Consider the following 26,367-nt stretch of genomic DNA (forward strand, 5'->3'; position numbering starts at 1 on the left):
CACTGGCTAGCCGTAAAGGATTGGGTCACATTCAAGACCCTCTGCCTCACTCACAAATGCGCACAAGGGAACGCTCCTCAATACTTAAGCGAAAAAATAAAACCCTACGTCACCAATCGCGTGCTCCAGTCAACCAACCAAAACCTCCTCCAAATCCCGCTACAAATTTAAGGGAGAATGAAGATTTGCAGTCCAAGGACCGTGGCTCTGGAATGCTCTACCCAAGACCATACGCATGGAAGAAAAACATTGGGCTTTTAGGAAAAAACTAAAGACCCACCTCTTCGGAAGGATCAGGACGACACTGGATGCAAAGCGCCTTGAGGCGATTTAGTTCACAATTGCAGTGCTATACAAGTTATTCACTCACTCACTCACTCTGTGGAGCGAGACTTCTTAGCCAACTGAGTTTTCTATCGTCAAATTTTACGCTTCAACAGGAAGACTAGGACCCCAACACCAACTAACTCTCTACAGCCCTACTGTGCCAACAGCTTAAATAGAACCTTCTACTTACAGTTGGGCCATATGCTTAGGAATTTGTTCCTCTGTAGCATTATTGTGTCCAGAAATTACTGTTGAGATTATTTCTGTGTTAGATTATACAGTCAATTAAAAGTCAGGAGTACCCATCTATCAAGTGATCACTCAGGGTGTAGCACTACATGTCCTAAAACTAATTATTAAGAAAATTAATTTTAAGGTGTTACATTTCTTGCTATTGGGCTTTAACACACTTGCTTAACCCTAATACTCAACATTTAATCAGTGAAAACCTAACACTAACCTTAGCTATAACCCAAATCAATGACTTTTATACCTACATTGTTATTACCAATTTTATCTGGTATTTCCATATTAGGTTTGTTGCCAAAATCCTGGTCCATATGCCAAAAACCAGCAGAAGCAGGTCCTTAGAGCTAAACATAACTTCTTCAACATTTACCAGGCTTTTTCAGATACGCTCTGATTTTTTATATATATTATTTTGCAGAAAATATGTTACAAAATTAAAGCCAGTCGTGTAGAATTGTACTGTCACGCCAGCCATATAATTGTGTGACCTGCTTCAGTCCAGGGTGTCTATCTATAGCTCAAAATATGCAGGTTAGAAATTGAAAAACTATGATGCTAGATAGCAATTTAGACATGCGATGCATAGTTAAATTTTCCTTTGGTATTTTAATATGTGCTTTTTTCTTTCAGCAGGACACAGGTGGCATAAGTCGTGCAGCAACAGTGGAAGTTCCGATAAAGAGAACATGCCGTTACCAGAAATAAATGAAAACAGCAAAAGCAAGGAAGTATCTCAAGAAACAATGAGTCTGCAGGTAAATATATTAATGCCATTTTTTTATTTATGAAGATACTCACCCTTCCAAGAATGCTGCACTTCTTTGAACAGTAAACATTACTAATTTCATAAAAAATGCAGCATTGCTTGCACTCACGACCCAAAACAAGGTACTGGATTATTAAGCCCCGCAGCTGAATTTATCATATTGTATTCTTTATCTGCATATTTTTTTACCAACACTAGCTTACTTCTGAAAGAATATGTAAGTCACAAATGGGACCTGATTTGTGAACAATAGAGCAAGGAAAACACATTAAATGTGAAGTGGTTGCCTTTAGCAATTAGCATGTTTGCAAAGAATGAAAAACAGAATCGCATTTATGAAAACTCAAGGTAAAATAAAGCTTTTGGGATAGTATTTGATACTGCACAACAGAGCAATGAAACAATGTGTAAAATAATCATGTTTAACCCTTTCATACATAAGCCTATTTCTGACATTTGGTGTTTACAAGTTAAAATCCATGGGCCGGATTCAGAAAAGAGATACGAGGGCGTATCTCCTGATACGCCCTCGTATCTCTGAGTGCGGTCAGTCGTATCTATGCGCCTGATTCAGAGAATCAGTTGCGCATAGATATCCCTAAGATCCGACAGGTGTAAGTGTCTTACACGACCAGCCCGGCGTTTTTTTTTACGTTGTTTGCGTTCTTTCTGAATACAGAACTTGCAGCCAAAGTTACAGCGGCGTAACGTATCTGAGATACGTTACGCCGCGCATAAAGATAGGCGTTCGTATCTGAATCCGGCCCACATTTTTTTGCTAGAAAATTACTTAGAACCCCCAAACATTATATATATATATATTTTAGCAGAGAATCTAGAAAATAAAATGGCGATTGTTGCAACAATTTATGTCGGATGGTATTTGTTTGGTGGTGTTTTAAACGCAACTTTTTGGGAAAAATGTACTTTCATGAATAAAAAAAAAATGAAAAAGTAAAGTTAGCCCAATTTTTTTGTGTAATGTGAAAGATAATGTTACGCAGAGTAAATAGATACCAAACATGTCACGCTTTATAATTGCATGCACTCGTGGAATGGCGACAAACTACGGTACCTAAAAATCTCCATAGGCGACGCTTTAAACTTTTTTTACGGTTACCAGATTAGAGTTACAGAGGAGGTCTAGTGCTAGAATTATTGCTCTCGCTCTGACGATTGCGGCGATACCTCACATGTGTGATTTGAACACCGTTTTCATACGCAGGCGCGACTTCCGTATGCGTTTCCTTTGTTGCCAGAGATCGCAGGGAGGGAATCGCTTTAAAAAAAATATGTTTTTCTTATTTATTTTTATAATATTAAAATTGTGTTTATTTATTTTTTACATTTTGATCACTTTTATTGCTGTCACAAGGAATGTAAACATCCCTTGTGACAGTAATAGGTGGTGACAGGTACTCTTTATGGAGGACCCCCGATCCCTCCTTTGCACTTCAAAGTATTCAGATCACCGAAAATGGCGATTCTGAATACTGTGTACTTTTTTAAATCCGGCGCCATTGGCAGCCGAGAAACACGGAAGTGACGTCGTTGCTTCCGTGTTTACATTGCGGAGACTGAATCAAAGCCATTTACGGCTTCGTTTCAGTCTGCGGCTGGACACTGGAGGTGCCGGATCGAGGATCGGGTCTCTCGGTGGGACGGGAGGCCCGGTCAGAGCGGCGAGAGGCGGCGGGAGGGGGGGATGACCCCTCCCGCTCCTCCGGCATAACAACCGAGCGGCTTTTAGCCGCATCGGTTGTTATGCCTGGATAGTCAATTGCCGGTTTCACACTGAGGGCACATTGCAGGCGCTATAGCGTTAAAAATAGCGCCTGCAATCCACCCTCAAACAGCTGCACCATTGTCTTCAGTGTGAAAGCCCGAAGGCTTTCACACTGGAGCGTTGCGCTAGCAGGACAGTAAAAAAGTCCTACTAGCGGCATCTTTGGAGCGGTGTGTTTACCACTCCTTCAACACTGCTGCCCTTTGAAATCAATGGGACAGCGCAGCTATACCGCTCGCAACGGCTGCAACCCTTTCTCGCCCGCTAGTGGCCGAAATGCGCTGCAAATTAGCCCATAGCATCGGCGGTAAAAATAGCGGCGTTTTACCGCCGACGCTATGAGCAGCTCAGTGTGAAAGGGGTATAAAAAAGGCAAATATACTGTGCACTGCAAGTGCTGGTGCTCCAGAGCTTAGTAAATGAGGTAAAGATTTACTTTGCAAAGAATACTCAATCACATGCAAGGAAGAAAAACTGTATTTTTGCTTGCACGTGATTGGATTATAGAAATCAGCAGAGTTTCCCCTCATTTACTAAGATCTAGAGGAACTGCACTTGCCGTGAACAGTATGTTGCCTTTAGTAAATCAACCCTTATACATTACAAATAATAGGATAGAGGATGGGTTTGAGGCAACACTAATAATTTGGTGTCCTGAGATACAACTAGAAGAGCTAATTAGACTCCTTGATATAACACAAGAAGGGGCTCGACACAGGATGGCTCTTAATTTCTGACTTGATCAACAGATATTTTTGTACTCATCAAACAGATTTAAGTGGTGTGATATACTAATTGCAGGATGAAAGGTCCTGGCCAGGTTTGTTATATCCCCATATGTACAGTAGATCTTGTAAATTGTTATACTGTATCTTCCTGCAGTGAACTTATCAGAAAAACCCTGCCGGTTCCTTTGTAGACCTGCACAGTTTAAAAAGAAAATGTACATAATCAAAAGGAAAATCAAGCAGGTCTTGATAATCAGGTGGATATTTGCATACATTTTATTTTAACAGGAAGCTCTAGAACACCACAGACCAGACTTTATTTGTAATTCCCAAGAACGTGTCCACAAACTGGTGCTCATGGCACGACAGAGAAAAACACAGAAGCAAGAAGCACCAGGGTCAAGACTTCAAGCAAAACCAATTCACCTGAGAAAGAAAGTGTTTACTGTTCCCCATCCTCTAAGTGGTTAGTACATCAGATATTACTGGTTTATACATTTTTACAGGCTTATCCAACTAGTAGTATAAGCTAGTTATTGACTCCATGGATACAATGGCTTTTGGGTTGTAAAGGTTATTTTTTTTATTTTTATACTTAACTCCTCTGTGCAAGGGTTTTGCACAGAGCGGCCCAGATCCTCCTTTTTCTGGGGGCCCCCCTCAGTGGCGCTCCTGGCTCCTCTTTTCGAGTGCCCCCACAGAGAGCCACATTTCAAGGTGGCACATGTGCGGGCGCACTCCTGAGTCCTGCTGTTGCGTCCATTGACACAGACAGCAGGACTCGGCCCCATCCCAGGCTCCCGTGTCACTGGGTTTGATTGATAAAAGCGGGAAACAATAGCTCATGCTGCTATCAATCTATCCAATGAGGACCTGCCCGATACAGCGGCGGGAGCTGCTGTGCTCATTCCGTCACTGGAACGATTGGGTTCAGGTTAGTAAAAGGGGGGCTCTGGGGGGCTACTGCACTACAGAAGGTTGTTCACCTTAATGCATAAAATGCATTAGGTTAAAAAACTCAAGGGTTTAAAACCCCTTTAAGCACTTTTTTACAAGCTCAACAGGAAGTGGGAGTATAGCTATCCAATGTGAAGGTAATTCAATCTTAGACAGTGTGTTGCTGTAAAAAAAAAAGTCCCCATTAAAAATGTATCCTCTTTTCCTGTTCTGGTGGCTCAAAATGTTGGACTTACCCTTACTATTCTAATAGTAAAAAGAAAGACCTGTCCTTAAAGGGGTTGTAAACCTTTGTGTTTTTTCACCTTAATGCATCCTATGCAAGGTAAAGGTTCCCATTTAAAAAAATAAAAATAACAAACATGTCATACCTCCACTGTGCAGTTTGTTTTGCACAGAGTGGCCCCGATCCTCCTGTTCTGGGGTCCCACGGCGGTTCTCTCAGCTCCTCCCCGCAATAGATAACCCCTTTTGGGAAGCTTTCTCCTGAGGGGGGGTTACCTTGCGGGTGCGCTCCCGTGTCATACACTCGGCGTGCCAATGGCAGCACTGCTATCAATCTATCCAATGAAGTGCTGAGAAGCCGTGGAGAGAGCGACCCATGGAAATTTGGGGCTCAGGTAAGTAAAACGAGGGGGCTGTGGGACCGGACACTGGTGCATTAAGGTGAAAAAACACAACGTTTTACAACCCTTTTAAGTGTTATTAAACTATATTCACTATATTCAAGTTACATTCACTATATCTGGTCTCCCACAGTACATGGAAATGCAATTATTTTAGTAAATATAAACTGCTAAACCCTCTGTCTGGACAGTGCTGATTGGCCCTGTGATGATCACATTCCCTAAACAAAAAAAATCTCTAGCAATACACACCAAACTGAGCATGTGCAGAGTGACTCCAAAGGCTCTGTTCTATTCGGAGATGGATTGGGGACAGTGGAAAAAGGGGAGGATCAGAGAAGACAGGATCAAAAAGCCTTTTTACAAAATGCAGAGGATTAACCCCCTTAGGTTCGTATAACAAGCATGCTTTATTGCATACTAGCTGAATACCCGGCGCTGCCCGGTCTTCCTATCTTAACCTTTTGGGGAGGAAAATCATAGTAATATAAATATACCCATCTTTTATATAAGGGTGTAGGTAAGGGTTAATTTAACTGTCATATATTTTTATTTGGCATATAAGTAATATGTGTAGCAGGTATTGTTGAAATATCTCCAGGCGTACAGAAGTTATGTGGGAACATACATTTCCCATTGATTTGCATGGGACTTTAAACAAAAACCCCGACCCTCACAAATGGGGGTAGTTAAGGGATAAATTAACTATCCTATAGTTTAAGTGGACATATAAGTAACATGTGACCAAGTGTTATCGAAATATCTACAGCTGTTTGGAAGTTATGAAGTAACATGTATTTCCCATAGAGTTGAATGGGACTTTAAAGAAAAACCCCGACCATGGCAAATGGGGGTGGGTAAGGGTTAAACCACCTATCCTATGTTTGTTGCTGACATATAAGTAACATGTGTGCCAAGTTTCATGTTAATATCTTTAGCCGTTTGGACGTGATGCTGGAACATACATACATACATACATACATACACACACACACACACGTTGAGTTTTATATATATAGATAGATAGATACAGAATTAGTTTACAGTTGTAGGTTTAGTAACACTTTAAAGAACGAATATTAGTTATCACAAAAAGGATTTGTATAAGCAAAACAGAACAGTCATATACCAAAGCTCTAATGTATCCATGCCATTATAAATGCAAAACAAAGAAAGCCAACTATCGTAATAATATATCACAAAAAAGGATACAGTGCCTCTGCACCAAACCGCTTCTCTCTGACACTTTATTTGTTCAAAGAGCAGGGCTTTTTTTCTCAGAGAATAGGTGCAGGAACTCATCCTTTCTGAGGCAGCCCTTGACTCTGCCCCCTACCCACCTCCAAGCATTGTTCCTTGGTTCCACCTCCTACCCACCTCCCAGTATTACCACTTTAAGAGAATACAGAACCAAGTATCATTTTATAATGCTAAGTATTTTGTATGGAATTTGTTAATGATAACAAGAAAGGCAGTAAAATGGATTTAGCAACAATGGAGACCCCAGTGGCAATACACTCCCAATAGCCAGCATCAATAGACCCTCCAGCAGCCAGCAATACTAGACTCCTCCCTCGATGATTGACCCCCTGCAACCTAAGACCCACCCCAGCAACAACACAACCCCCACTGGCAACAACAGACCTCCACAGCAACAATACTGCCCTTCCCTGCAAAAATATGTCCCCTCCAGCAACAATAGATTCCCCAGTAGCCAGCAATTAATAGATCCTCCAGCAGCCAGCAACAAAGACTCGTTCTTCAACAGTAAATCCCTCCCAGCAACATAAGACTCACCCAGCAACAATAGACCCCCATTCCTCAGCAAATAGATTCCCTCCAGCAACAAAAGATTCCCCAGCACCAGCATCAATAGATCCTCCAGCACCCCTTGCCATTACATATATTCAGTTCTGGAGGTGCCAGAACTGCATTCCCCCGCGTTCCCGCTGAAAAAAAACCCTGTCAAAAAGGCATTTAAAACTTTGTGCAAGAAAGTAAAGGAATCTAACAACCTTTCAAAAAAAAACAAAACTTTTTTTTTCTTCTAATAAAACTCACTCTAAATGTGCTCACTAGAATGGGAGGAAATGCAGCCTTTTATGTACAACAGATCACATCTTCTGGACCAGAGGCCAAGTGACACAAGTGATACCCACCAGCTTATGGTGGATAAAATAGATAAAGTAATTCTGCTTTTTCTTTGAAATAAGAATACAGAAAAAAAAAAAAAACCTTCAAGGCCTCATTAAGCAAGTATATAATAAACATTTTCTCCTGGATATTTTGCTGACAATACAGCAAAAATGCAGATGTGATCCCTCTGTGCTGAGTCAACATACTACCCGTTCCCTCTATAGGCATTGTCTCAGGAATTTCAAGCAAAGGATAAAAGCATTAGGCAAAACTGCTAATGTGCTCAGAGAGGCAGAACACACAGTGTAGGTGTGAGGTATGTGTAAAGTCGTTTCATATTGCTGCAGGCTAATGACTCTCCTCTTATTTTATATCTCTTTTTCAGAAATAATTGTCTAGGAATTAAGTTTTCTTTTTAGACTAGACTGCAATTTCAGCAAGTGGTTTTCACAAAAAAACGTTGGGTAATGTAATACATCTGGCATTGGTCTCTAAACCCTAGAACAATCATGAACTTTTATACGTCTCTGTGTCCCAGTAATAAGCAATTTTTTTATGAAGAAGCGCAATTGTATTTGTTTGGAATGTCCATATGTAATCAATAAAACGCATTGTGCCTCAGCATGCTTTACAATGTAACGGCATTGTAAAGTTTCCATGTGTGGCTCCTTTTCCACATCACGTCACCCTTTTAGGGGAGCATGCTGAGCAATCACTCACAATGTTGGAGGGTCACTTGCAAATCATGCTATTAAATCTGCCACAAAATATGAATGTCTCTATTGAAAAGGTATTCTGAAAATGCTAGTTTTTGTTTATAGCGCAAAAAATGAAAACTGTAGAGGTGATCAAATACCACCAAAAGAAACATCTATTTGTGGGAAAAAAAGGACACCGATTTTGTTTGAGTATGACTGCTCAATTGTCAGTTTAAGCGCTGCAGTGACGTATCACAAAAAATGGCCCGGTCAGGAAGGCATTAAATTCTTTTGGGTCTGAAGTGGTTAATGCATTAAAAAAAACTGTGTGCAGAACCCCCCCTCCCACACCCCCTAATACTTATTTTAGCCCACTCTCTCTCCAGCGATGTCCACAAGTGTCTCGCCCGTTCAAGACACTCCTCCTGATTAGCTGACACACAGTAGTGGCGCCATTGGCTCCCGCTACTTTCAAAGTCAGCCAATCAGGAGAAAAAGAGGGTGGGGCCAGGCCAGGGCTCCATGTCTGAATGGACGCACAAGTGAGCTGTGACTCGGCTTGGGTGCCCCATAGCAAGCTTCTTGCTGTGGGAGCACTGAACAGGAGGGAGGGGTCAGGACCACAAAAGAAGAACCCGAGAAGAGGAGGATCTGTGCAAATAGACATGTTTTTTATTTTTATAGGAAAAAAATGAGAATTTACAATCACTTTAACAATAAAACCTGGAAGCTGGTTTCTAAAAAGAGCTGCACCCAATGTTGCACTCTCCAGTTTTAGTAAATGAACTCCATAGTATATTATTCTGGCAATTTCAGCCAAGTTCAAGCAGCTCTTTCAGTCGTTAAAATGATTAAAGGAAAGAAGGCAACTTACTATTATTTGATCAATCCAGAAACCTCAATCGATTTTATAGACTTGTATGAATATGCTGAAAGAAAAATTAATCAAAAACTGAAACCAAATGAAGCAATCTTATATAATGCAATCAGATTTTCCACCACACTCATTCAGAGATTCTTCGACCAAATCACCCAACTATCAATCAAAAATAGTGGATTATTTGATTTACTATCAATGGAAAACTGAATCCTCAAACTGAAACAATCAAGAATGAATGATCAGATTACTATGTGTAAGACCAGCAGAAAGGTAGAAAATTCAGTTCGCTCAACTACTGCTATGTAAATGGGTCAGTAACCTGGAAGGTACTGGATAGTAGTAACCAAAAGCAAAAAGAAATGAATTTGGAGACTTGGAAGAGGCTAAGAGCGATAAGAGTTACTTTTTTGAGTATTTTTTTTTTTAAACTAGTGTAGCCCTGTTGTGATTTTCAGCCATTTAAGAGGATGTAGATATATATATATATATTGCAGCAGGTGGAGCCAGAGAGCACAGATTTGGAGGCTGCAGTACAGAACAGACATAGAGATACATTTCTACAGCAAGGGGCTGGATAACTGCATTTCCCAAGAGGCTTTGAGACAGGAAGTTCCGGGAGAGAGGGGAGTCAGGAGGAAGTAGTGAGGAGAGGGAGTCTGGAACAAGGACCCAGGCAAGACAGATCTGCATCAGAGGGTGATTTAAGACGGCCTGTGTCAGAGCTGTGTGTTTGCCACTGAGACACAGGCTCTATGCAATAGTTCTTGGAGAGACTGATGTTCATCTACTGAAACAGAGAGAGACTGTGTTTTGAGTGATTTAACTGAGGCCTGGTCGCAGGGCCGATCCAGCCACCGGAGTAATCCAGCCTGCCCAACTGAGTGAGGACAGCTGACGGAGGTTATTGCCAGATTCCCCAGACGGCCCCTAGACGATCTGAGATGTCCTGCCGAAGGCTTTAAAAGACTGCATCCATTTCACAGACGTCGGTCTGAGTAGAGAGGGACATTCGCTTCCGCAGACAATCATCCTCCTTTCCCAAAGAGACACTAGAAGTGGTAAGCGGCCTTTGGCCATTGCAACAAGTGTACTTCCTACACCAGGGCCCCAACGTTGGCTAGCCTAGGACAGTACTACTGGCCAGTAGTTTAGGGTGGGGTAGATACCGCTAAATATATATATATATATATATATATTACTGTTCATTGCATTCAATCTAAATGTATTATCTCATCCTGTTATTAGTTGTATTATATTAGAGTGGGGAGACATTAAGGGCTTTTGCTCTATCCCACAGTTATTAAATCTGTTATAAAGCTTCACAAGGTGTGCTGGTGTGCTGTGGATTCATTGTTTGTGGTGTGTCACAGAGGTGAGACAGAAGACCCGATAATTCAGCGGCTCCTTCGGGGGTGAGCGCTACACGTGGGGGCTCGTCCGGGATTTCTTCTGATACCTCTCGCAAAGTGTTAACCGCACAAACGAGCCAGCAATGGATCCAAACACCGCAGCAGAGTGGTGCAAAGAACAAAATGGCCAATTAGGGCTGAGTATAGTAATGGACATTCCTGCTGACAAATGGACAGAGGAACAGATCCGTCAAGCAGTAACTACACTAGCACCTGACCAGAAAGTGTTTGTAATAGACAAGAAAATAGATCAAAAAGTCTCCCATACCTATGCCCTACTAGAATGGAAGAAAGGAGTCCCAACCTGCTTCCAGGGTGATAGCATCCAGCTAGCTGGAGAAGTTAAAGCACGGTTATTCCCTCTACTCACCTCAGCAAGTTGTCTGGAGGGACCAAGCCAGGCCATGTCAGACACAGTGGAAGTAACTACCACTTCTGTACCAACCACTAACTACCCCCCAGCTTCCTTCTTCATGGACATAGGAAAACTGGTAGAGAGCGTTAGAAAAATGTCCTCGCCATCTGTGAACTATGGCTACAGGAAGTTGAGAATTTTTTCTGGAGTGCAGCCTGTACTTCCTGGAGAAGAAGAGTATGAAACCTGGATGGAACAGGCTATGCAAGCACTGGAAGAATGGGATGTTCCAGAGGCTCAAAAGAAACAACGCATTACTGAAAGTCTGAAAGGCGTTGCAGCAGAAGCCATCCGAAATTTGAAATTCAGTCAGGAGTCTTGTACAGCATATGACTATCTTCGCATGCTACAAGATGAGTTTGGGCGCACAGAGAAAGCTACAGATCTAATCTTCCTATTTGAACACATGTTTCAACGGGAAAATGAGCAGCTTTCCGAGTATATTCGACGACTAAACAAAATGCTATACCAGATTGTACTAAAGAAAGGAATAGAAGCCAGGGATATGGATCAAGTTAGAATGAAACAGATCCTGAGAGGCGCTCTGAGTTCCGATCCCATCTGGATCCAGTTGAAGACCTTACAAGGGGGTACCTCTTTGCAATACTCTGATCTCATTAAGATGGTAAGGGAGGAAGAGGCTATCCTAGAGGAGAAAAAGAAGGGCTCAGGATTTTCATTTGCTGCTGAGGTTCGAACGCTCAATGTGTCGAATGGGAATTCAGAAGTGGACCAATTAAAGGCTCAAGTTTCCCAGCTGATGCAAATGCTAACCCTATTGTCTGCAGGTGTCAAGTCACCCCTTGAAAAAGTCACTTCAGAACCAGTTCCTGAATCTACTACTCAGGTGGTGCCTATCAAGAAACCGTCAAACATCTGCTATAATTGCGGAGGAGTGGGTCATTACCGAAATACCTGTCCGAGCCCATCGAATGCAAGAGGAAGTTATCGACCGGCGGGAAACTACAGAGGGCCCCAGTGAGGGAGCAAACTGGGTGCCCAACTACTGAAGACTGCTCTGATTCCCAGGATACCAATAAGAGGCCCAAGTCTTTACCCAGAGCCTCACCTGCTACGACAAAAAGATCCCCTCCCCTGGCGTCTGGTCCTGTGTCAGAGGGAGGCAAGGCACACCCACAACCTAAACACCCGGAAGGGGGAAGAAAACAACCACCACAAGCGAGGAAGAGGGCTAGAGTGCAGCCGACTGGGTCTATGCCTTCTACTACTCCGAAGAAGTCCCCTGACCAGTTGATAGGCCCTTCACCCATTATCCCAGTTCAAGTAGAAGGGGTTTACACGAAGGCTCTCCTCGATTCAGGTGCTCAAGTAACACTGATTTACCGGGACTTCTACCAGAAGCATTTGAAGCATCTACCCCTGATGGAGTTAGAGGATCTCGAAATCTGGGGTATTGGGACTCAGAAGCTTCCATATGATGGGTGTCTACAAGTGAAGCTGGAGTTCAGTTCGGCAACTGTTGGACAACCAGGGGTCTGTGACGCCTTAGCCATTGTATGTCCCCGCCCACCAGGAGCTAATCGAAGTTCTATGATTGTGGGAACAAATACTGACTTGGTGAGACGCCTTATAACTCCATTAGTGACAGAAGAGAGTTCTACTTCAGAGGAGATGCACCCGATGTTGCGGCCAATCTACCAGCGGATTATTCAAGAACAGAGGGCCCCTGCAGAAGTGGGACGGCTTTGGAGATTAGAAAGAGCAGAGAAGGTCTTACAGCCAGGAGAAATGACTAGTTTCCGGGCCTCAGTCAAGTTGAATTGGTCACAACCAGGCCCCTATGTGGTCCTGGAAACTGATCCCAGAAATATGAAGAGATCTGGAGTGGAATTGGTGCCTGAGATAATATCCATCAGAGCTCTACAGCGGGCCCGTGGGAGAGTCTCTGTAAGTGTATGCAATGTGTCAGACTCCCCAGTGACCTTGAAGGCACGGATGCCGATTGGACAAGTGGCCACTGCCACACCCCTCTCACCCACTGAATTGATAGAGGGAGTAGACAGAGAGATCCCAGCTGAACGATTCTATCCTAAAGATGCCCCTATCTCGCCTGAGTGGAAGAAGCAAATTCAGTCTCAGCTCCTCAAGTGGCAAGATTTATTCTCCAAGGATGAGTTTGATGTGGGGTGTGCTAGGAGCACTCAGCACCGCGTTCGCCTCCAAGATGACAAGCCCTTTCGAGAGAGGTCACGGCGAGTCCCATTGGGAGATCTAGATGACCTAAGGGAACAGCTGGCTGAATTGAAAAGGACCAGGATAATCCAAGAATCCAGGAGTCCTTATGCCTCACCCATCGTGGTAGTTCGCAAGAAAAACGGTTCCATCCGTTTGTGCATAGACTACCGCACACTCAACCAAAGAACCATTCCCGACCAATACACTACTCCTCGAATAGAAGATGCCTTACAGTGTCTGTCAGGAGCAAAGTGGTTTAGTGTACTTGACCTGCGAAGTGGATATCACCAGATACCCATGCATCCTGAAGATAAAGAGAAGACTGCTTTCATCTGTCCACTGGGATTCTTTGAGTTTAATAGAATGCCCCAAGGCCTCACAGGAGCCCCAGCAACTTTCCAACGACTAATGGAAAAGACGGTGGGAGACATGCACCTGATCGAGGTACTAGTGTATCTAGATGACCTAATAGTCTTCGGAAGAACACTGGAAGAACATGAGCAGCGGTTGGAAAAGGTCTTGAAGCGGCTGCATGAAGAAGGATTGAAACTTTCCTTAGAGAAGTGTCAGTTCTGTCTGCCTTCAGTCACGTACCTGGGACATGTTGTTTCAGCAGAAGGCATATCAACTGATCCTAAGAAGTTGGAAGCTGTGGCTTCATGGCCGAGACCTCGTAATATTACTGAACTCCGGTCCTTCCTAGGATTCTGCTCATACTATAGGAGGTTTGTAGAGGGGTTTGCCAAGATAGCTCAGCCTCTGAACACGCTTCTAAGAATGGAAGGAGCAGAAGATGAATCAATGTCCTTTGAGCCGGGTTCATCAGCCCACGGAACTAGGAAGCCTCGTGAATCAATCCAGGAGGAATGGACCGACCAATGTGAAAAAGCTTTCCTCCAATTGAAAGGAAGTCTAACACGGGCTCCTGTCCTTGCCTACGCTGATCCTGCCAAGCCTTATGAACTACATGTGGATGCTAGCAGAGAAGGGCTAGGAGGAGTACTATACCAGGAATATGATGGCCTCCTGAGACCGGTGGCATATGTGAGTCGGGGTCTCACCCCTTCTGAAAAGAATTACCCCACTCACAAGTTGGAGTTCCTGGCCTTGAAGTGGACAGTGGTGGACAAACTAAAAGACTACCTGTACGGGGCCAATTTCGTGGTCAGAACTGACAACAACCCACTCACTTACATTCTTACTACGGCCAAACTGGATGCCACTGGGCACCGGTGGTTGGCTGCCCTGTCAGGATTCCGCTTCAGCCTCAAATATCGCCCTGGGGTCAATAACCAAGACGCGGATGCCTTATCCAGGAGACCCTATAGCACAGGGGTCCCAGAAACAGAGTGGACTCATTTGACTCCAGATGGAGTTCAAGCCCTATGCCAAGGGGTGGAGTGCCGAACCAAAAGAATGATTGGAGCAGAGGCCATAGGAGTCATGGCTGCCGGTGTCCCTAAAATGTATTGTAACCCTACACAGCTGAGGAGTGAGGGCCTGCCTACTTTCACGAAGAAGGACCTGAGAGTAGATCAGGCTGAAGATCCTTTGATCGGGTTAACTCTGAGAGCAATGAAAGCGGGTCAAAGAGGGCTCTTACTAACCGATTCACCAAAAGAGGCTCGTCTGGTCCACAAAGAGTGGGAACGGTTGAAACTGCTAGACGGGGTGGTCTACCGAAGGGGCCCCTCGGATGACTTAGAAGAAAAGCAGCAGTTGTTCCTCCCAGAGAAGCATAGAGAAAATGTGCTGAAAGCTTTGCATGATGACCATGGTCACTTAGGAGCAGAGAGAACTTTTAAACTGGTCCGAGACAGATTCTATTGGCCCTGCATGAGAACCGAAGTTGAAAGCTACTGCCATTCCTGTCTAAGATGTATCCAGAGGAAAACTTTACCTTCTAGGACTGCTCCAATGAGCCATCTACAGAGTCAAGGGCCTATGGACCTGGTGTGTATTGACTTCCTGTGCTTAGAGCCTGACACTAGTGGACAGGGAAATATCCTAGTGGTGACAGACCACTTTACCCGTTATGCTCAAGCTTTTCCAACCAAAGATCAACGTGCTCCTACTGTAGCCAAAGTCCTAGTAGAAAAGTTCTTTGTTCATTATGGTCTACCTCAGAGGATCCATTCTGATCAAGGCAGAGACTTTGAAAGTCGACTCATCAGGCAGCTCTTGGATCTATTGGGGATTCAGAAGTCAAGAACCTCCCCCTATCACCCCCAGGGTGATGCACAACCGGAGAGATTCAATCGGACTCTGCTCAATATGTTGGGAACACTGTCGATCAGGGAGAAACAGCACTGGAGTCGGCATATCTCTACCATTGTGCATGCTTACAATAGCACAGAAAGTGATGTTACAGGATACTCACCGTACCGCCTCATGTTTGGAAGAGAAGCCCGATTACCAGTAGATTTAGCTTTTGGCCTCTCCCTTGACCAGACGTCTATTGCCTCTCACCAGGGTTATGTGGATAGACTGAGGAGAAACCTGGCTTCTGCATTTGAGAAGGCCCGTTTGACATCCGGGAGTAGAGAACAAAGAAACAAACGGAACTATGACTTGAGGGTTCGGGTACAGGATTTACAGCCAGGTGATCGAGTTCTATTAAGAAATTTGGGTGCTTCGGCCAGGCACAAACTAGCTGATAGATGGAGTTCTCAGATCTACATCGTCTGTAAACAATTGCCTGACCTGCCAGTGAACCAGATTCGACCAGAGGGAAAGACAGGGCCACTGAAGAATTGGCATCGGAATCATCTCCTACCTCTGAGTGAAGCTGTGCGAGTACCAGATAGAGATGAGTCTCCTTCACCCATTCCATCCACTTCCCGTCAAGCACCTGTTACTCGGTCCCAACAGCCACCTTCTACAAGAGAAAGTGAGGACGACAGCGATGAGGAAGATGTGTGTCCGAGTTGGATGTGGCCATCTGAACCTATGGATGTTCATCCAACTATTATGACTCCTGAGCCGGATTTGAGCAATTTGAGACCAGATGCCCCTGAATTTGTGCCTCAAGCAAACGAGGATAATTCTGTACCCTCTCAAGTGGAAAGTCTCTTGCCGGAAACCTCAGTGTTAGAAGATGCCCCTGTTCAGCCAGTTGAAAAGGAAACTGAATTCCCTCAGTTAACACAGCAAGTAGAAGAGGACTTAGCAGATGAAGGCCCATCCGGGTTTTTAGAATCAAGGTCCAAACGACTGGTGTGACCTCCTCAGAGACTCACTTATGACTCACCAGGGAACAGCACAGAGGAAGCTATCACTACTGTACGCAGATCACCCAAAGTGTCCACCCTAACCACAGAGGTATCAAAGGACTTGTGTCCAATCCCGACCATCAGCACACCTTGGTGGAGTGTTCCTCTGCCCCCTCCACTTGCTAGACGTTGTCATAGACTGCATCTATCTATGCGCAGTAAAGGTATTCAGATGGTCTAGTATAAACTTTATATGTGCCTTTCATACTGTATATATTGTCTGTAGAACTTACAAATACAGTTTACCCTTTGGGGGGGACCCCAAAGACTTTAAGTAGGGGGAGAATGTAGCCCTGTTGTGATTTTCAGCCATTTAAGAGGATGTAGATATATATATATATATTGCAGCAGGTGGAGCCAGAGAGCACAGATTTGGAGGCTGCAGTACAGAACAGACATAGAGATACATTTCTACAGCAAGGGGCTGGATAACTGCATTTCCCAAGAGGCTTTGAGACAGGAAGTTCCGGGAGAGAGGGGAGTCAGGAGGAAGTAGTGAGGAGAGGGAGTCTGGAACAAGGACCCAGGCAAGACAGATCTGCATCAGAGGGTGATTTAAGACGGCCTGTGTCAGAGCTGTGTGTTTGCCACTGAGACACAGGCTCTATGCAATAGTTCTTGGAGAGACTGATGTTCGTCTACTGAAACAGAGAGAGACTGTGTTTTGAGTGATAGAACTGAGGCCTGGTCGCAGGGCCGATCCAGCCACCGGAGTAATCCAGCCTGCCCAACTGAGTGAGGACAGCTGACGGAGGTTATTGCCAGATTCCCCAGACGGCCCCTAGACGATCTGAGATGTCCTGCCGAAGGCTTTAAAAGACTGCATCCATTTCACAGACGTCGGTCTGAGTAGAGAGGGACATTCGCTTTCGCAGACAATCATCCTCCTTTCCCAAAGAGACACTAGAAGTGGTAAGCGGCCTTTGGCCATTGCAACAAGTGTACTTCCTACACCAGGGCCCCAACGTTGGCTAGCCTAGGACAGTACTACTGGCCAGTAGTTTAGGGTGGGGTAGATACCGCTAAATATATATATATATATATTACTGTTCATTGCATTCAATCTAAATGTATTATCTCATCCTGTTATTAGTTGTATTATATTAGAGTGGGGAGACATTAAGGGCTTTTGCTCTATCCCACAGTTATTAAATCTGTTATAAAGCTTCACAAGGTGTGCTGGTGTGCTGTGGATTCATTGTTTGTGGTGTGTCACAGAGGTGAGACAGAAGACCCGATAATTCAGCGGCTCCTTCGGGGGTGAGCGCTACACTAGAATTTAGTGTCACTTTAAATGTCATTAGTGAAGATTCTAACTGCCATCAATGTATGCACAAAGTCAAGTTTTCGTCTTTGCACGTGCCACTCCTCAGTATGTCATTGCTGATCCAGAAAAATGAACCTAATGTAGAGGAAGCAACATACACAGCGGGTGCCTTCTTATTCCTAAGAAAATGACCATATTGATTTCCATCTCTTAAATGCAATATCCTGCTTTTCAGTTGGGATACATTTTTCTAGTAAAGCAGTGCAAAGCGTAATGCAAATTAATGAAGTTCAGTAAATTATTGTAGCCAATTAAATCTCTGTGTACAGTAAATACATCAGTACATAATAATTCTTATTTGTTACTGTATTGGAATAAAGATATTTGCACATCCTTATTGGTCTAATAATTCAGCCCCAAAGTATGATTCTAGTGTAGAATAATCTACTATATTTTCTATTAAACAATTGACAGCTCTTCCTGTAGGTCAACAAAATAAACAAACCAAAAAAATGATCGAGCTTCCAGGGTCATAACTCAGCGGTCTGGGGTCACAGAGTCCTACCCCGCCGCTGGTAAAATGTGGGGCTCCTGTCACCTATAGTTCCGGTTATACAGGGCTAACTTGTGCAGCCGGTCAGAAGCTAAATACAAAAGCGGACAGTTTAAATACAAGCTGGCACACGCTGTTTGCAGCAGACTGAGAGGTTGAGCTCACAGTGCCTCTCACTTCTTGTCAGAAGCACTGAGCTTAACCCTCCTGGCGGTTTTCCAGAGTGTGGCTCGGGGTTAAATTTCAGTACAGGTAAATTTCAGTGCGGTAACCCCGAGTCACACAGAGGCATCGGCGGGGGAGGACACAGCCTGTGGACACAGTGGGGGGGCATTGCAGGATCCTGGCAACAAGGTAAGAAACCTGCAGAAGGATCCTGCAATGCAATCCTGAGTGTGGCTCAGGGTTAAATTTCAGTACCATTAGCCTTAACCCTGAGCCACATTCACGATTGCATTGCAGGATCCTTGTGCAGGTTTCTTACCTTGTTCCCAGGATCCTGCGATGTCTTCAGGGGAGGGCTGGCAGCCTTAGGCCTGGGGGGCAAGTCCAGTCAAGTGACCCTTTGAACCACCGAATAAGCTCACCATCCCCAGTGCCCATCAGCACAGCCTTGGGACCAGTGCCCAACAGCGCAGCCTCACCAGTGCATGGGGATTAGAGAGGAGAGCAGCTGGATTACACAGAGTGGAGATCTTCCACTTACCCAGCGTGACCGCTCCCATGATGGACATCATAGGAGCCAGTCCAGGAGGCGGGACTTCGTATGACAGTGGCCGCCAGGTAAGTGGGAGATCCCCGCTCTGTGAAATCTGGTGGTGCTCCCCCTCCGAGGCAGCCCAATGGGCACAGACCCTGGGCGCCCTCCCACTGCCCCATCTCGCGGTGCACCCGCTCCCAATTGGCCCTGCAAAGCAGGGACAAAACAAGGAAAGACTTGGTCCAGGGACAGTGTCCTCAGTCCGGGGACGTCTGGTCTGGTGGGCTGTCCTGGTCTGGTGGGCTGATAGAGGGGAGATGACAGAGGGGGGTGGGCTGACAGGGGGGGTGGGCTGTGGGCTTACAGAGGAGGGGTTGGCTGACAGAGGGTGGGCTTAGAGGGGGGTAGGCTGACAAAGGGGGGAGGGGGTTGACAGAGAGGAGGTGGGTTGACAATGAGGAGGTGGGTTGACAAAAGGAAGATGGCTGACAGAGGAGGTGGTTTGACAGAGGAGGATGGCTGGGGGAGGGGTGCTGACAGAGAGGGTGGTAGATGAGAATGAGAGACCTCAGAAACTCACAGCACCTCAGGCAGAGAGGCGGGACTCCAGTCTCCAGCAAGCGGTCACGACCAGCCGCGCTTGGCCGCATCCACACGTAACCAGCTCCGCCTACGTCTATCCATTTGCAGGGCACTTGCAACACAAATGCCCTGGGATTGGCCGAACAGGGTCATATGCGGCTGCACGCTGTGGAATTCTGGGACTTGTAGTCATGATGCGAGGCTCGCATTATGACTCATGATGCAAGCTTCACATCATGACTACAAGTCCCAGAATTCCACAGCGTGCGGCCGCACATGACCCTGTTTGGCCAATCACAGGGCGTTTGTGTGGCCTGTCGCCTACTGTTGTGTTCAAGTCCCAGAATCATGCCACAGCATGCGGCCGTGTATCTGGCCGACTTCAAAGAAAAAAAAACGCCAGCGAGGGCCGCGGCCGTTTTGCATATAAGTCAGGGACGGCCTGGGGGGAAATCTCCACCTTGCACCCCGGCCCAGTTCGCCCCTGGATGTCCCCCTGCTGTGTCTGCAGGCTGTGTCCTCCGTCAGATGCCTCAGTGTGCCATGCTCCGTTCCCTGCGAGCGTTGCGATGCACAGGGGCAGAGCCTGGCGGCAAATTAGTACTAAATTCTTAACACATACAGTACACTGTAATCTTACAGATTACAATACTGTATGAAATCATTTCACCTCCCTTTTGTCCCTAGTGCTTTGTCCAGTGCCCTGCATGCAGTTTTATATTATATATACTGTTCTTTCTGCCTGGAGATTGTCCATGGCAACCAAAAAGTGTCACTTTACGTCAAAAGCGTTTTAGACCAGCTAGAAAACAGAGATAGTAAATTATAACACTTTCAGAATTGAGTGATAGTGAATCGTGGGGAAATTCATTTTATTATATTATTATTTTTTATAATTATTTATAGTTATTTATTATATTATAATTTATGATTTCGTGTTTCAAACTTCATACTCGGAATGTCTACTAGACTTGTTTGGACAGATTTACTGTGTTATGACTAAGAATTACAGGCCTACAATTTAAAACGCCAAAATTCTATGCAAAACGATTGTACCGCTTTAAGACGCAAAAATCTGACATAATTATACCGCCAGGGTGGCTAATGGACAGCTTGGAGCCTTGGACCAATCGCCTCTCACTGCAGTGTCATTGAAGGGCGCATGTGTCTAAATGACAAATGCTTCCTTTACAGCCCAGCCCTCTTAACTAGAAGGAGGGACTAGTACCCCCAATCCCATGTTTTTCTCACACAGTTAAGAAGGAGAATGAGAATCTGCTGCCTGCTAAAAGGTACCGTTATAACATATAGCATAATAATATATGATTTAGCTTGATTAAAACGTATTTTGTCTGTTAAGCCACCTGCTTGAGTACAGTTTTTGAAAATATAGTAATATATACTAATATATAATATACTAATATAGTTTCTACACTTTTGGACTGTTGTGTGTGGTCTCAATAGAGGACTGCTTCGTTCTGATTTATATTTTTTTCACGGATCACACTCAGTCACTTGGTGTCACTGAAATTAAGATTCCATATATACCGTATTTATCGCCCTATTACGCGTTCCGGCGTATAGTGCGCACTCCTAATGTAGCCCTGAAATTCCTGGAATAAAAATGTTTTATACTTACAGTTTTGGTGTCTTGCAAGGGCGTCCATCGGCGGCCTTGTCCGGTCCGGCGTCCTTCTGCGGCCATCGTGGTGTCCTCCCGCGCGGTCTCCGAGTTGAATCCCTGCTTCCCGCACTGTGTTTGAACCACTCAGCCGACATATACCGAGCGCAGTACACTCGGGTATACTCGGACAGGCTCGGCTCCTCTTGCGTAAAGGACGTACAGGACGTGACCGCGAGCGGAGCCGAGCCTGCCCGAGTATACCCGAGTGTACTGCGCTCGGTATATGTTGGCGCAGTGGTTCAAACTGAGTGCGGGAAGCGAGTATCGTCGTATATCGCTCACCCACGATTTTGCCCTGATTTTAAGGGCAAAAAAGTGTGCGGTATACGCCGATAAATACGGTATGTATGTTTATGTTTGCAACATTTGATATGTGTTGTTAACTGACTTTCACAAAAATAAGCGCTCCACTTTTTCATACTAACCTTTGAAAATATAGTAAATTACCTTAAAATATAATATATAATATAATAATTATTTGTATATTACTTATGGTAATTAACCACTTGCCACCCAGGCCAATTCTGACACTTCTACATGTAAAAATCATAATATTTTTGCTAGAAAATTACTCGGAACCCACAAACATATATATATTGTTTCAGCAGACACCCTAGGGAATAAATTGGTCTTTGTTGCAACTTTTTATATCACACGGTATTTGCACAGCAATTTTTCAATGCCTTTTTTGGGAAAAACTGTTTTATGAATATAAAAAAAAAAACTCAGAAGTTAGCCCGATTTTTTTGTATGATGTGAAAGATGATGTTATGCCAAGTAAATAGATACCCAACATGTTACGCTTTAACCACTTGCCAACCAGCCACCGTCGTCATACTCTGGGAGGTTGACTTTCCTGCCTGAAGAATCATACCTGTATTGCTGGAGCTTGCCCGCGGGTCGGGCGGACTCTATGTCCGCCAGCGACCCGCGATCGCCTAGTACAGAGGCAAACCAGGGATCTGCCAGTGTAAACAAGCGGATCAGCGTTCTGACAGGGGACATGTCAGATCTTCTGTTCCCAGTGATCTCTGTCATGTCCGAGTGAGCCCAATCCCCCCTACAGTTAGAACACACCTAGGGAACACACTTAACCCCTTTGATCGCCCCCTAGTGGTAACCCCTTCCATGCCAGTGTAATTTTTATATTGATCACTGCATTTTTACAGCACTGATCAATGTAATAATGTCACTGGCCCCCAAAAAGTGTAATTTGGGGGTCAGATTTGTCCGCCGCAATGTTGCAGTCCCGCTAAAAATCGCAGATCGCCGCCATTACTAGTAAAAACAATAAAAAAAAGTCCCTAAATCTATACCGTAGTTTGTAGATGTCATAACTCTAACGCGATATTCAATATATGCCTATTGCAATATTTTTTTACCAAAAATATGTCGACGAATACATATCGGCTTAAACTGATGAATACATTTAATTTTTTATGTATTTTTTTGGGATATGTATTATAGAAAAAAGTAAAAAATGTGTTTTCAAAATTGTTGCTCTTTGTTTATAGCAAAAAAATAAAAACCACAGAGGTGATCAAATACCACCAAAAGAAAGCTCCATTTGTGGGGAAAAAAAGGATGTAAATTGTGTTTGGGTACAATGTCACACAACGTGCAATTGTCAGTTAAAGCGATGGAGTGTCATATCGCAAAAAATGGTCTAGTCATTAAGGGGACAAATCCTACTGGTCCTTAAGTGGTTAAAATTGCGCACACTCGTGGAATGGCGCCAAACTTCAGTACTTAAACATCTCATTAAGCAACACTTTCAATTTTTTTACAGGTTACATGTTTAGAGTTACAAAGGAGGTCTAGTGCTAGAATTATTGCTCTCGCTCTAACGTTAGCAGCGTATGTAACCTGTGTGTATCTGACCCTGATACTAGCCAGTGCCTCACCAGCCACTGATCTCACTGCATGTACCTGGTTGTCATCATCCACGGGCACTGTCCAAATAGGATATGTCATGCAAGCCTCCACAAAATGGAGCAGTTCCATTAAAACAGCAATTGTAATAAGATTTACAAACTAATCAAGTCACAAACATTTTCACACAATTTAATCTATGCTAATGATACAATCACATAGGAAGCAAACAGCGGCGGCTATTCACCTAGTTGTTTTCTTAACGTTTTTCAATTACTCTGTTAAAAGCCAAGTCCAACATAACAACATTTATTGATGTGACAGTAAACTTGCCAATTTAGCTGCAGCCCACAGCCAACAGGTTTAAGTAGGAGATTTAAGATGTAAAAGCACCAGCAGAATACATATGTCAGCTTCAAGAGACCCATAGGCATTTAGGGTGTTTAGACATTGGAGATCTGTGCAGATGTCTTGGGCCTCAGACTCACAGGGTGGTCATTCACATACTCACACTACTACTTGGTCAGCTTCACCCAAGATCATTTAGTCAATAAGCGCACTTGCTCAGTGGTTAGCACTCTTGCCGTGCAGAGCTCGCAACCTGAGTTTGCATAGGGTTTTTACATTGAAAGTGTAGTGATGTAAGTAGTAACGGCACAGCACTTCCTGTCAGTATGAAGGCTCAGACAGAACTGCTGTAGTCTGCCTGCAACAGTAGATCACTGCTATAGTGATCTATTGCTGGCTGATTGCAGCCAGCAATAGATCACCATTAGAACTGATGTGGTGCTGCACAGCTTCACCAAGAAAAATAAAATAAAAATTGTAACACCCCCATTTTTCCAGTTCTTGACATTTTTGATATCTCAGTTTTGATGTCTCAGTGTTCTCTATAAATAAAGCTTAGAACAAATAAATAGACATCAAAAGAAATCATGGAATCATTTTCTTTAATAAAATGTAATCTAATTGTTTGACCCATTGAAGTAGCCACCTTTTTGCAGATATAACAGCCGCACACACTTGTGGCATTTTTTTTTAAATCAAATATTGTTCGGAAAGTTCTTCCCAACACAGTTGCAGAGATGCCCACAAATGTGTTTCACTTGTAGGTTGCTTTGCATTCACCCCTCTGTCCATTTAATCCCAAACCAGCTCAATGGGGTTTAAGTCTGGAGACTCTACTGGCTTTTTCATGATTTGAAGCCTACCTTCTTATTCTTTTCTTCTGAGATAGTTCTGACACAGCCTGGAGGTATGTTTTGGGTCGATATCTTGCTGTAGGACATAGGTGCTCAACCTGTGGCCCTCCAGCTTTTGCAGAACTACAAGTCCCATGAGGCATTGCAAGGCTGACAGTTACAAGCATGACTCCCAAAGGCTGAGGCATGATGGGACTTGTAGTTTTGCAACAGCTGAAGGGCCACAGGTTAAGTACCCATGCTGTAGGATGAACCCCCCAACCCAATAGACATATTTCAGAGGGTATTGCTTGGTGCTGCAAATTGCTGTGGTAGTAGTTTCGGTTCAGGGTGCCACTCACTCTGTGCAAGTCGCTGCCCCAGGATCCAGCAAAAGAGCCTCAGACCATCACACTTCCTCCTCCATGTTTGACAGTTGGTGTCACAACGAGTAACCATCCTTTCATCTACTCAACAACAGCATACAAAAATCCCACATGAAGATCCTAAGATATCAAATTTTGATTAATCGGTCTATAAGACCTTCTCCTAGTCTTCAGAAATCCACTGGCAGTGCTTCATATCCCAGGTATGGTCTCTTTTTCTTATTATGCCATCTTAGCAATGGCTTTCTTACAGCCACTAGACCTGTCAAGCCTGCAGCTTGTAATCTTCTTATCACAGTTGAAACCGAGACTTGCTTATTTTGATCAGCGTTAAGCTGTGCTTGAAGCTGTTGTCCTGTGAGCTGCCGGCTGTTGACTCTCAGAAACGTGTCTTCTGATTCTATTGTGGCTTTGGGTCAGCCAGACCTCCTCCTATCAGAGTTTCCTCCAGTTTTCGAGAGCCTTTTGATGGTGTAGGAAACTGTACTCGCTGAGTGCTATATCAAAAATTAATCAATGATAAATAAGTCAAATGCTCCTGATGTACGGATATTGATGCTCACACTGTGTCCCCACATCAAACCAAAATCATATATCAAATACTGCCCCTCAACTTCATCAACACAACAAATAAATCCAACAAGTTAATGCTGTGTAAAATCAGGAAATATATACTCAAATAAATGTAAAAGCTAGTATACAAAAAAAAAATCCTACATAAAAGCAATTTACTATATTGTTACATCACATATTGGGCCTGATTCCCAAAAGAGATACGCAGGCGGAACTGCTGTTCAGTCTGTGCCTAACTTTGGAAACGATCCTCAAAAGGCTTTTTCCAAAGTTAGGCAGAAAATCTGACATGTGTAAGACACTTACACGGTCAGATCTTAGGATGCAGTACCGCATCCGCCGCTGGGGGCATTTCTCATTGAAATGCAGCTTTGAGTATGCAAATGAGGACTTAAGCAGATCCACAACGCTTTTCAGCACTGAGATTTCTGCGTAAGTTCCGATTTGCTTGCGCAAAACTAGGGCTGGTTTTACAATGTGGAAAATTAGTCACACCTTGTAAAGGCCCATTCAAGCGACGGCATTTGGTATGCATTCCCGAGGGAGAACTCCACGGCAATTTGTAAATTCAAAACCGGCATGGGTTCCCCCCCCAGGAGCATACCAGGCCCTTAGGTCTGGTCTGGGTTGTAAGGAGACCCCCCCTACGCCGAAAATTCGACGTAGGGGGTCCCCCTACAATCCATACCAGACCCGTATCCAAAGCACGCTACCCGGCCGGTCAGGAAAAGGAGTGGGGACGAGCGAGCGCCCCCCCCCTCCTGAGCCGTGCCAGGCCGCATGCCCTCAACATGGGGGGGGTTGGGTGCTCTGGGGCAGGGGGGCCCACCCCAGAGCACCCTGTCCCCATGTTGATGAGGACAGGACCTCTTCCCGACAACCCTTGCCGTTGGTTGTCGGGGTCTGCGGGCGGGGGCTTATCGGAATCTGGGAGTCCCCTTTAATAAGGGGGCCCCCAGATACCGGCCCCCCACCCTAAGTGAATGGATATGGGGTACATCGTACCCCTACCCATTCACCTGGAGGCAAAAAGTAAAAGTTATTAAACACACAACACAAGGGTTTTTAAAATAATTTATTAGTCTGCTCCGGAGGCCCCCCCTGTCTTCTTTATTAGCTCTAAT

General features: G+C 44.4%; 1 protein-coding gene across 1 annotated transcript in view; it reads left to right on the forward strand.

Annotated features, from left to right (window-relative positions):
• C8H10orf90 (chromosome 8 C10orf90 homolog) overlaps positions 1–26,367 on the forward strand; it is a 116,042-nt gene that overhangs the window by 35,389 nt on the left and 54,286 nt on the right. Inside the window, exons 4-5 of the mRNA XM_040361427.1 lie at positions 1,207–1,331; positions 4,145–4,322. Coding sequence (XP_040217361.1) covers positions 1,207–1,331; positions 4,145–4,322 — 303 coding nt within the window. The remainder of the gene's footprint in view (positions 1–1,206; positions 1,332–4,144; positions 4,323–26,367) is intronic.

Source organism: Rana temporaria, chromosome 8 (assembly GCF_905171775.1).
Source record: "Rana temporaria chromosome 8, aRanTem1.1, whole genome shotgun sequence".
NCBI lineage: Eukaryota > Metazoa > Chordata > Amphibia > Anura > Ranidae > Rana > Rana temporaria.